At 46.3% G+C, this 12,992-nt stretch overlaps 1 protein-coding gene across 1 annotated transcript; it reads left to right on the forward strand.

The window, feature by feature from the left end:
• The first annotated feature begins 336 nt into the window (after positions 1–336).
• LOC112222104 (protein shisa-5) lies at positions 337–12,669 on the forward strand. Its single transcript, XM_042329484.1, has 5 exons — positions 337–662; positions 7,204–7,366; positions 9,566–9,690; positions 11,629–11,862; positions 12,335–12,669. Exons 1-5 carry the CDS (start codon positions 599–601, stop codon positions 12,535–12,537), a joined length of 789 nt encoding a protein of 262 aa, XP_042185418.1. The 5' UTR covers positions 337–598; the 3' UTR covers positions 12,538–12,669.
• The last annotated feature ends 323 nt before the right edge of the window (positions 12,670–12,992 follow it).

Raw genomic sequence — 12,992 nt, forward strand, 5'->3', positions numbered from 1 at the left:
AGTGTCTGTTGCTGAAAGGTTTTTGGGTTTCCAGGAATTCACTACCAAAACATTGCAAAGAATACTGTCCAAAGATGCTCTTCATTCTCAGGCCCCAGAGCCTGTAGGGATGGGCGTTGGCAGTTGAATCTGAATAATGAATACATTGAATTTGGTTTTTGTTTATTTTTATTGTGTTAAATATTTGGGCTGATATACAGCCAAAACAGTAAATGGAGGCATGGACATATACCATTTGTTTGCTGAGCACCATAATAATCAAAGTAGACCCTGTACACTAGGTGGCGGTAGAACACCAATAGGTGTAGTCTGACATAAAACTTTAAGGAAGAAGAAGGATAGAAGGAGGGGGGGAGCTAGACAGCCTACGGTGCCGCTTTGTGGACACCAACTCCCATTGTTGGGCGGAGAGAGACAAGTAATCTTGTTGGTATATCCATTATCTTCGTTTGAAAAGCGCATCTGTACATTGTATCGGATTAGTATGCGTTGAATACTGCATCAATCTCCCATCACTACTTGGTTTGTCATTTTGTTAGGGACTTAGGAAGTAGCTATTCTACCGGGGTTCGTGTTAAGCATCGGAATTAACGGAGCCATGGCGAAAAGTCTGTCCCTTCTTACTGTCATTTTGTGTGGGACTCTGATCCCCTTCGTGACAGGTGAGTTTGGCAATCTTTTACAACAACTTTCTATCAGTCTGATATTTGTTTCCAGGAGCTAGTCTAGCTAACTAAGTGAAATGACATCATCTTCCGTTTGCATTGCTCAATGTCTGAGGTGGGGCCGAGTGTGTCTGTCTTAATAACTAACACGCCGACTACATAAATTATGACTAGTTATGGCATGACTTTGCCTTTGGAAATGTTTGAAGTAAAGTGCTTTTCAGACGTCCAGTGAAATATCGCCTAGTACCCCGCCAAGTGCAGCACGGCTGGTGTCCCAAAAGGCGCTCCGTGGTAAATCTGAGGTCTGCATTGTCCGTGCAGTATTTACGGTGATACGGCCTCTGCAGAAGTCAGGACATGCACACTTCCTGTGCTTCCCTGGGCATGGCGGAGTTGTTGTTTTTATACAGGACCTCCAGTTGTCACCTAATATCACCTCCTAGATACTGAGCTGGTTGGAAACACCCCCCTGACCCCTGTTAAAAATCCGGTATGTGGTTCTCTATAACGGCCGGGTGGCTCATGACGAGAGGTGGGGGAGTGTGCTGTGTACCAACAAATTAAGTTGATTTAGTGAAATTTCATCTATTTGTGTCATGTTGGCTTAGATATGATGGTAGGGAGATTTGAATTTAACATTTGAGCTTCAACCAATCCTTGCTGTAGTGACACCGACCGGCACGACTATAATATAGTTGATTCACAGTTGATATTTTAACCTGCGTTTCATGATCGCGTCTTGTGTGTGGGTACAATCAACATGCAAGTGATGGCACACACACGTGCCCGGTTTAAAAAATACAAAAATACAAAAAAAAAAAATGAAATGAAAAAACTTCCAATGTAGTCTGTAGATAATAAATCGCACAAGAATTCTACATTTATAATTCCCTTAACCTGCCCGCCCCCGTTATATAACCACAGGGGACTGTGGGTTATGAGTCATCCTGCACATCACAATCATTTTTAAAATTGAACCTTTCAAGAAGAAAATCTTATTTATAATGACAGCCGACCGGGGAACAGTGGGTTAACTGGTCTGGGAACAGTGGGTTAACTGGTCTGGGAACAGTGGGTTAACTGGTCTGGGAACAGTGGGTCAACTGGTCTAGGAACAGTGGGTCAACTGGTCTGGGAACAGTGGGTCAACTGGTCTAGGAACAGTGGGTCAACTGGTCTAGGAACAGTGGGTCAACTGGTCTAGGAACAGTGGGTTAACTGGTCTAGGAACAGTGGGTTAACTGGTCTAGGAACAGTGGGTTAACTGGTCTGGGAACAGTGGGTTAACTGGTCTAGGAACAGTGGGTTAACTGGTCTAGGAACAGTGGGTTAACTGGTCTAGGAACAGTGGGTTAACTGGTTTAGGAACAGTGGGTTAACTGGTCTAGGAACAGTGGGTTAACTGGTCTAGGAACAGTGGGTTAACTGGTCTAGGAACAGTGGGTTAACTGGTCTAGGAACAGTGGGTCAACTGGTCTGGGAACAGTGGGTCAACTGGTCTGGGAACAGTGGGTCAACTGGTCTGGGAACAGTGGGTCAACTGGTCTGGGAACAGTGGGTCAACTGGTCTGGGAACAGTGGGTCAACTGGTCTGGGAACAGTGGGTCAACTGGTCTGGGAACAGTGGGTCAACTGGTCTGGGAACAGTGGGTCAACTGGTCTGGGAACAGTGGGTCAACTGGTCTGGGAACAGTGGTCAACTGGTCTGGGAACAGTGGGTTAACTGGTCTGGGAACAGTGGGTTAACTGGTCTAGGAACAGTGGGTTAACTGGTCTAGGAACAGTGGGTTAACTGGTCTAGGAACAGTGGGTTAACTGGTCTAGGAACAGTGGGTTAACTGGTCTAGGAACAGTGGGTTAACTGGTCTAGGAACAGTGGGTTAACTGGTCTAGGAACAGTGGGTTAACTGGTCTAGGAACAGTGGGTTAACTGGTCTAGGAACAGTGGGTTAACTGGTCTAGGAACAGTGGGTTAACTGGTCTAGGAACAGTGGGTTAACTGGTCTAGGAACAGTGGGTTAACTGGTCTAGGAACAGTGGGTTAACTGGTCTAGGAACAGTGGGTTAACTGGTCTAGGAACAGTGGGTTAACTGGTCTAGGAACAGTGGGTTAACTGGTCTAGGAACAGTGGGTTAACTGGTCTAGGAACAGTGGGTTAACTGGTCTAGGAACAGTGGGTTAACTGGTCTAGGAACAGTGGGTTAACTGGTCTAGGAACAGTGGGTTAACTGGTCTGGGAACAGTGGGTTAACTGGTCTGGGAACAGTGGGTAACTGGTCTGGGAACAGTGGGTTAACTGGTCTGGGAACAGTGGGTTAACTGGTCTGGGAACAGTGGGTCAACTGGTCTGGGAACAGTGGGTCAACTGGTCAGGGGGAACAGTTTTTACTGGTCTGGGAACAGTGGGTCAACTGGTCTGGGAACAGTGGGCAACTGGTCTGGGAACAGTGGGTCAACTGGTCTGGGAACCAGTGGGTCAACTGGTCTGGGAACAGTGGGTCACTGGTCTGGGAACCAGTGGGCTAACTGGTCTGGGAACAGTGGGTCAACTGGTCTAGGGAACAGTGGGTCCTGGTCTGGGAACAGTAACCACTGGTCTGGGAACAGTGGGTCAACTGGTCTGGGAACAGTGGGTCAACTGGTCTGGGAACAGTGGGTCACTGGTCTGGGAACAGTGGGTTAACTGGTCTGGGAACAGTGGGTTAACTGGTCTGGGAACAGTGGGTTAACTGGTCTAGGAACAGTGGGTTAACTGGTCTAGGAACAGTGGGTTAACTGGTCTAGGAACAGTGGGTTAACTGGTCTAGGAACAGTGGGTTAACTGGTCTAGGAACACTAACCTAGGAACAGTGGGTTACTGGTCTAGGAACAGTGGGTTAACTGGTCTAGGAACAGTGGGTTAACTGGTAACCAGTGGGTTACCTAGGCAGTGGGTCTAGGAACACACTAACCACTGGCTCTGGGAACCACTAGGCTACCTGCCTTCTACACACTAACCAGGGGCAGAATGACAGACCTGCCTCCTTACACACTAACCACTAGGCTACCTGCGGCTCCTCTCGATCCACTAACCACCAGGCTACCTGGCCTCTACACTCTAACCACTAGGCTACCTGCCCTACCTAACCACTAGGCTACCTGCCTCCTCTAACCACTCTAACCACTAGGCTACCTGCCTCCTCTACACTCTAACCACTAGGCTACCTGCCGCCTCTACCTCTAACCACTAGTCTACCTGCCTCCTCTACACACTAACCACTAGTCTACCTGCCTCCTCTACACTCTAACCACTAGGCTACCTGCCTCCCCTACCCTCTAACCACTAGGCTACCTGCCACCTAACCACTCTACCTGCCTCCTCTAACCACACTAGGCTACCTGCCACCTCTACCCTCTAACCACTAGGCTACCTGCCTCCTCTACCCTCTAACCACTAGGCTACCTGCCTCCCTACCCTCTAACCACTAGTCTACCTGCCACCTAACCACTACACCTACCTCTAACCACCAGTCTACCTGCCTCCCTACACTCTAACCACTAGACTACCTGCCTCCTCTACCCTCTAACCACTAGACTACCTGCCTCCTCTACCCTCTAACCACTAGACTACCTGCCTAACCACCCTACACACTCTAACCACTAGTCTACCTGCCACCTCTACACTCTAACCACCAGTCTACCTGCCACCTCTACACTCTAACCACCAGTCTACCTGCCTGCCCCCTACACTCTAACCACCAGGCTACCTGCCTCCCTACCCTCTAACCACCAGTCTACCTGCCACCTCTACACTCTAACCACCAGTCTACCTGCCACCCCTACACTCTAACCACTAGACTACCTGCCTCCTCTACACTCTAACCACTAGGCTACCTGCCTAACCTCTACACTCTAACCACTAGGCTACCTGCCACCTACCTACACTACACTCTAACCACTAGACTACCTGCCACCCCTACACTCTAACCACTAGTCTACCTGCCACCTCTACACTCTAACCACTAGGCTACCTGCCTAACCCTCTACACTCTAACCACCAGGCTACCTGCCACCTCTACACTCTAACCACTAGGCTACCTGCCCTACCTCTAACCACCAGGCTACCTGCCACCTCTCTAACCACTAGGCTACCTGCACCCCTACACTCTAACCACTCTACACTCTAACCACCAGTCTACCTACCTGCCACCCCTACACTCTAACCACTAGTCTACCTGCCACCTCTACACTCTAACCACTAGTCTACCTACCTAACCTCTACACTCTAACCACTAGTCTACCTGTCTACCTAACCACCAGTCCTACACTCTACACTCTAACCACTAGCCACCTCTACCTCTAACCACTCTACCTGCCTCCTCTACACTCTAACCACTAGTCTACCTGCCACCCCTACACTCTAACCACTAGGCTACCTGCCTCCTCTACACTCTAACCACTAGTCTACCTAACCACTACCTGCCCCTACACTCTAACCACTAGGCTAACCCTAGTCTACCTGCCGCCTCTACACTCTAACCACTAGGCTACCTACCGCCTCTACACTCTAACCACTAGGCTACCTACCGCCTCTACACTCTAACCACTAGTCTACCTGCCACCCTAGCTACATAATGTAACTCCTAGGGTGTGTTGGCAATTTGTTTTACTTGATCACATGTTTTACTTTTCTTTTTTTAAAACATTTTGTTGAGGTGATTCGTGTAGTAGTTTCCAGGCTATTTCTGCACCTGTAGGCAGGTTACTTAGTAAATATATCGGCATATTAAGATCTGTATTATAAATGAAAACAATTCAACAGTAATATCATCTTTCCAAAATGTGATTTCATTATTGGTGGCCATATTGGATTATGTACAACAAAAAAATTATAATACGGGTGCCATGCCCCAATTTTTGGGGACACCCTTTCTAATATCAATTAAAGCATCCCAAAGAGCATCTCTACCAAATCTGATGCTTTATTCTGTAGCGGTTTCAGCACTTTTTGATGGTAAAGGGCCCTGGACTATATGTTCTGTCACTGTCAGACACGATTGAATGTAGAATTAGCTGAAGTATGATCTAGCTCGCTAGCGAACTTGCTAATTATTATTCTTATTTTGCTATATCCACTGCCTGTCACCTGTTATTGGGTGACGAACAATATCTCCACTCACGTGTAGTTACGCTGGTTGGAATGCATGCTACGTTAGCTTGTCACTAACTAGCTAAAAATAAGGAAAACAATTGTGCTTCTGTAACAGTGTAACTTTAGACCGTCCCCTCGCCCATACCCGGGCGCGAACCAGGGACCCTCTGCACACATCAACAACTGACACCCACGAAGCATCGTTACCCAGCCCTCCACAAAAGCCGCGGCCCTTGCAGAGCAAGGGGAACTACTACTTCAAGGTCTCAGAGCAAGTGACGTTGCACCACCGCTAACTAAGCTAGCCGTTTCACATCCGTTACACTTCCATGTCCTATATATATATATATATATATTCATTCATTCATTCATTCATTCATTCATTGCTTTCCCCCCATTCCTGGGTTGTGTAATGTTTAAATGATTACATGATTAAATGTGCGTATTGTGAGGACATTTAGTCACGAGAGTTACCCTTTTTTATAGCTGTCTTTGCGCCCCGATTTCAGCTATTCTTCTGCCCGCCACCTCATGACGTCACCGTGTCCTCTGGTGGCTGTATGAGCATCAACCTCCATTTTAAGGCTTCAGATCATCTCCAAGCAGATCTTCTCCAACTTTCTAAAAGTCAACTAATATCGAACTTGTCGATCCATCAGCCTGGGTTCCAGTCTATTTTGTGCCACTTTGCTACTCTTTGGCATGGCAAGGAGTGGAATGATAGCACATGTACCTGGCATCAGGCTACATTCACCCACACCAATAACTCTGTTATTCTATATGTGTCAATATTGTTGTTGCTGTGTGTCTTTTGAACACAACTCCCAACCTATGATGTATTTTCTACTCAGCTGTGTCCAACTCCTACCTATGATGTATTTTCTACTCAGCTGTGTCCAACTCCTACCTATAATGTATTTTCTACCCAGCTGTGTCCAACTCCTACCTATAATGTATTTTCTACTCAGCTGTGCCCAACTCCTACCTATAATGTATTTTCTACCCAGCTGTGTCCAACTCCTACCTATAATGTATTTTCTACTCAGCTGTGCCCAACTCCTACCTATAATGTATTTTCTACCCAGCTGTGTCCAACTCCTACCTATAATGTATTTTCTACTCAGCTGTGTCCAACTCCTACCTATAATGTATTTTCTACCCAGCTGTGTCCAACTCCTACCTATAATGTATTTTCTACCCAGCTGTGTCCAACTCCTACCTATAATGTATTTTCTACTCAGCTGTGCCCAACTCCTACCTATAATGTATTTTCTACCCAGCTGTGTCCAACTCCTACCTATAATGTATTTTCTACCCAGCTGTGTCCAACTCCTACCTATAATGTATTTTCTACCCAGCTGTGTCCAACTCCAACCTATAATGTATTTCTCTTTTCTACCCAGCTGGAGAGGACTGTGAAGCCTACCTAAATGCCTTCAGCCATTACAAAGCCAAACTGGACTGCAGTACATTTCAGTGGTGCTGTGGAACGTGTGAGAATAAATACTGCTGCAGCAGCCCATCTCTCAGGCTGACTGAGTCTGAACAGGAAAACTGCATATACAGGTAGGAGGACAAAAACGATGTCCCAAATCAAATGGCACCCTAGGGATGCCCCATAGGGCTCTGGTTAAAAGTAGTGTACTATATAGGGAATAGGGCCCTGGTCTAAAGTAGTGTACTATATAGGGAATAGGGCCCTGGTCTAAAGTAGTGTACTATATAGGGACTAGGGCCCTGGTCTAAAGTAGTGTACTATATAGGGACTAGGGCCCTGGTCTAAAGTAGTGCACTATATAGGGAATAGGGCTCTGGTCTAAAGTAGTGCACTATGTAGGAATTGGGTGCCATTTGGGACTTACTCAAGATAAAAACCACTGGGGTAGTTCAGTGTACTCGGTTTATGTGATTACTAACCTTGTCTGAGACCTGAAGAACATTGACAGTCTCTGTATTGCACTAAAGCTGAAACCCCCGAGCCACCAACACATTAGCATGGTTGTGTTTTGACATTCTGTTATGGTGTCAACCTCGACATCCTGGATGGCAGAGAGTTCGGGCCCCAGTGGTGTACTGGGCTGTAGACTGTTCTCTCTGCTTCCACACGGTAGGCGGTACCAGAGCATCAAGTCAGACACCAACAGGCTCCTGAACTGCTTCTATCCCCAAGCTGTAAGACTGTTAAATACAGTATATCACACAAGTGAGTACACCCCTCACATTTTTGTAAATATTTGAGTATATCTTTTCATGTGACAACACTGAAGAAATTACACTTTGCTACAATGTAAAGTAGTGAGTGTTCAGCTTGTAAAACAGTGTACATTTGCTGTCCCCTCAAAATAACTCAACACACAGCCATTCATGTCTAAACCGCTGGCAACAAAAGTGAGTACACCCCTAAGTGAAAATATCCAAATTGGGCCCAAAGTGTCAATTTAAAGGACTTTTTACCAACTCGTCTCCATCCTTCACTGAGGCAGATGGGCTCGTTCATAACAAACCCTTTGATGTTTGCCAACTTAGGCATGCCATGCAAACAACAAATCCCGAGCCTTCATAATCATGCATGTTCCTAGGCCGTCATTGTAAATATGAATTTGTTCTTAAGAGTTGAATAGTTAAATGAAGGTAAAATACATTTTAAAAAAGCATAATTGACTAAATTATGATAGAAGAGCACTGTAGATATGAATTCTGAAAAGTTAGTGTAGAAATAAATATCTATAAATAACAAACCACCTGGAAGCGACAACCTGGATTGCAAAATACTGAATACATTGAAGATGTGGCAAATAGGAGTCACAATAATAGTAAATGTGATATTTCAGTTGATATTTCAGTCAGTACTTTTTTATTGTTGGTTTTTACCTGTTTTTCTCCCCAATTTTGTGGTATCCAATTGTTTTTTAGTAGCTACTATCTCATCGCTACAACTCCCATACGGGCTCGGAGATGTTAGGTCGGGCTCTGGCCGTATTCCTGGTCAGTGCTGGTGAGTTACCGCCACTCTGATATCCAATAGTTCTACCCGGCTGTATGTATTAACACTTAAGATCATCTGGGCTAACAATGTAAGAAATAATAAAAAATAAAAAAATACTATAAAAGTTTCCTAAGGGCTAGAAGCGAGGCAGCCCTCTGTCGGCGCCATTTTTCACTTCCCTTACCAAGGCCCTTCTTCCCCGATTGCTCACTTTGGCCAGGCAGTCAGCTCTGGGAAGAGTCTTGGTGGTACCGAACTTCTTCCATTTAAGAATGATGGAGGCCACTGTGTTCTTGGGGACCTTCAATGCTGCAGAAATGTTTTGGTACCCTTCCCCAGATCTGTGTCTCTTCGGACAATTCCTTCGACCTCATGGCTTGTTTTTTTTCTCTGACATGCACTGTCAACCGTGGGACCTTGTATAGCCAGGTGTGTGCCTTTACAAACATGTCCAATCAATTGAATTAACGACACGTGGACTCCAATCAAGTTCTAGAAACATCTCTAGGATGATCAATGGAAACAGGATGCACCTGAGCTCAATTTCGAGTCTCATAGTAAAAGGTCTGAAAATACTTGTGTAAATAATAGGTTAACATTTCCAAAAACCTGTTTTTGTTTTGTCATTATGGGGTATTGTGTGTAGATTGAGGCTTTAAAAAAAAATGTAAATAGATTTTAGAATAAGGCTGTAACGTAACAAAATGTGGTAAAGGGGAAGCGGTTTCCGAATGCTCTGTATTTTTCACTGCCTGATGTTATGTCTCGCTCTGTTCCAGTGGCAATATGAGCACTTTGACCATCTCGTCATTCGTAGTGACAGCTGTCATCTTCACCATCAGTTTAATCTGTTGCTGTGTGTGTCCCTGCTGTTGCCTGTACAAAATGTGCCGGAAGCCCAGACGTAAGTCTCTTTGCACCGTCACAACATGAATACTGACATGTTAATAACTCCAAGACTGATTGACATGTAAAAAAAAAAGTATATGCTTTAATTGTTTTTCTCCATTGTGTGTGTCCTCTCCATGCCTCCTGTAGTAGTCTGGTGGTCAGTTCTGACTGTAGTATCTGTGTGTAGTCTGGGGGTCAGTTCAGACTGTAGTATCTCTGACCCTGTGTTATAAGCACTTTGTGACTATATAAGCACATCTGCTGCTGTGAAAAGGGCTTCAATTAGATGTGATGATATAGGAAGTGGTTTGACCACTCCCACTTTGATCCCTGCCAGTAGGCTGTGCGTCCCAAATGTCAACCTATTCCTTTTGTAGTGCACTACCCTGATCAAAACTAGGGCACTACCCTGATCAAAACTAGGGCACTATATAGGGAATAGTGACATTTGGGACGGACAGGCCCAGCTTAGCTCTCCATGGAGTGGGTTGGGACATAAGGGTTGATTTTCAAACAACACCCAATTGTGTAAACCACTTCCTCCTTCCAATAGAACAGAAATCCACTGTCAGTAACCAAACCTGGAACAAAACAGCTCTTCCTCATTTTTGAGTTCTGGAAAAAACTCAATGATGTTGTTTTTTTTCCATTCCTAACTCTGTTTGCTCAACGATGCAAAAACACAGATTTATACACTTCCTAAACATTTCTGATTCATCCAACCGAATGATTCAACAAGACATCACCAGAATGTATTCATTTAACCTTTTATTTTGAAATGAAACATAAAGATTGGCGTAGGTACATTTGGAAACTGGCAGCATTGAGTAAGAGGGTAATGAGGGTAAAGAGGGTAATGAGGGTAATGAGGGTAATGAGGGTAATGAGGGTAAAGAGGGTAAAGAGGGTAATGAGGGTAATGTTACCAGGTTGTTTGGCAACATTTTTTTAAAGAAATGAAACCCGCTCTATAAATGTGTGTAAGCCTGTGGCATTATGGCACAGATATCCTTCTGAAAACAGATGCTGTTCTGACGAGTTTCTCACCTCTCTTTGTGATCGCCAGGCTGTGTTGCTGCTGCCTACGTATTGCCCCTGTACACACACACACACACACTCTCTCTCTCTACTGCTAGCTCCTGTCTCTTGAGTATGACATGTATCTGTCAGACATCCCCTCTGCTTCCACCTCCACTCTACGGTTAACACGTAGGTGTTCCAAACACACTGCGACTCTTCTCGTCCGCCTCCACCAGTGAACCATAAACAAAGGAGACGTGTCTTGAGGGCGAAGGTCTACGTAGTGGATTTAAACTAACGTCTCTAATAGCCTGCTTGGCTGAAACGTATTCCTAAAAGTTTTTTGTTCTAATATTTTCCCTTTTGTTCTCAACTACCCTGAGAGCAACCCAGGTGTTCCTTTTACAGGTACCCTATACAAGCCCAGCCCTACAGGGTACCCTATACAAGCCCAGCCCTACAGGGTACCCTATACAAGCCCAGCCCTACAGGGTACCCTATACAAGCCCAGCCCTACAGGGTACCCTATACAAGCCCAGCCCTACAGGGTACCCTATACAAGCCCAGCCCTACAGGGTACCCTATACAAGCCCAGCCCCACAGGGTACCCTATACAAGCCCAGCCCCACAGGGTACCCTATACAAGCCCAGCCCCACAGGGTACCCTATACAAGCCCAGCCCCACAGGGTACCCTATACAAGCCCAGCCCTACAGGGTACCCTATACAAGCCCAGCCACACAGGGTTGCCCAGCCCTACATGCATGCATGTATGTGATGTGTATGTGCTGTGGTGTATGATTGTAATGTCTGTCAGAATAGGGAACCGTGTGAGGTTTACTCATTGATAGGAATGTCTGTCGGAATAGGGAACCGTGTGAGGTTTACTCATTGCATTTCTATTTACCCCCCGGTGTATCTCTCCTCCCCAGCGGTGATAGCCACGACCGCCCACACAACGGTGGTGAATACTCACTACCCCCAGCAGCCCGTCCAGCCCTACCAGGGGGCCCCCCAGTACCCTGCCTACCAGACCGTGCCGGTCCAGCCTGGGTATGGGGTTCAGCCTCAACCCGGGTATGGAGGTGGCCAGCCCATACCCACAGCACCAGGCTACCAGGGACAGCCGTTCCAGCCAGGACCACCCCCTCCTTACCAAGAGACTGGTAAGTGTCAGGAGAGTCTGTCGTCAGGATCGTGTTTAGTGGGGCACACTGAAGCAAAACGTTTTACAACAGAAAATGGCATGTTATGACCATGATAGTATTAGATATATTACTTAGTTGTGTAGTAATGTATTACTTAGTTGTGTGGTATTACTTAGTTGTGTGGTATTACTTAGTTGTGTGGTATTACTTAGTTGTGTGGTAATGTATTACTTAGTTGTGTGGTAATGTATTACTTAGTTGTGTGGTAATGTATTACTTAGTTGTGTGGTAATGTATTACTTAGTTGTGTATTAATGTATTAATTGTAGTTGAAAACAAACAGAGGAGGTGGAAAGTGAAGCTTATTTGTAAGTGAAAAGAGGAGGAGCCGACGGCAGGAACCGTCTGGTCTGGTCTGGTGTGGTGTGTTGTGTTCTCGGTGTCTCTGGTCTGGTGTGTTTAATGTCCTCCCTCTCTCTCTCTCTACCAGGTCCAGCCTATCCTCCTGCTATCCCAGTGTCTTATAGTCAGGCTGGGTTCAGTCCAGGACAGCTATCTTACCCCCTCCAGGCTCCAGCCCAGCCTCAGCCAGCCTATCCCTGTGCACCTCCCGCCCAGCCCGACTTCCTTTCTGCCCAGCCTGCTTACAACCCTGCCTTCATGGAGCCCCAGCCTCCCAAGACTGGCAACTGAAGCAGCTCCTCCCCTCCCATTCTCCATCCACCCGCTCTCATGGGAGACAGACAGACGGACGGACGGGTGGGATAGAGACAGACTGACGGGTGGGATAGAGACTGACGGACTGACTGACTGACTGACGGACTGACTGACTGACTGACTGGTGGGATAGAAACTGACTGACTGACTGGTGGGATAGAAACTGACTGACTGGTGGGATAGAAACTGACGGACTGACTGACTGGTGGGATAGAAACTGACGGACTGACTGACTGGTGGGATAGAAACTGACGGACTGACTGACTGGTGGGATAGAAACTGACGGACTGACTGACTGGTGGGATAGAAACTGACGGACTGACTGACTGGTGGGATAGAAACTGACGGACTGACTGACTGGTGGGATAGAAACTGACGGACTGACTGACTGGTGGGATAGAAACTGACGGACTGACTGACTGACTGGTGGG

This window comes from Oncorhynchus tshawytscha, linkage group LG02, assembly GCF_018296145.1.
Source record: "Oncorhynchus tshawytscha isolate Ot180627B linkage group LG02, Otsh_v2.0, whole genome shotgun sequence".
In the NCBI taxonomy this organism is placed as follows: Eukaryota; Metazoa; Chordata; class Actinopteri; order Salmoniformes; family Salmonidae; genus Oncorhynchus; species Oncorhynchus tshawytscha.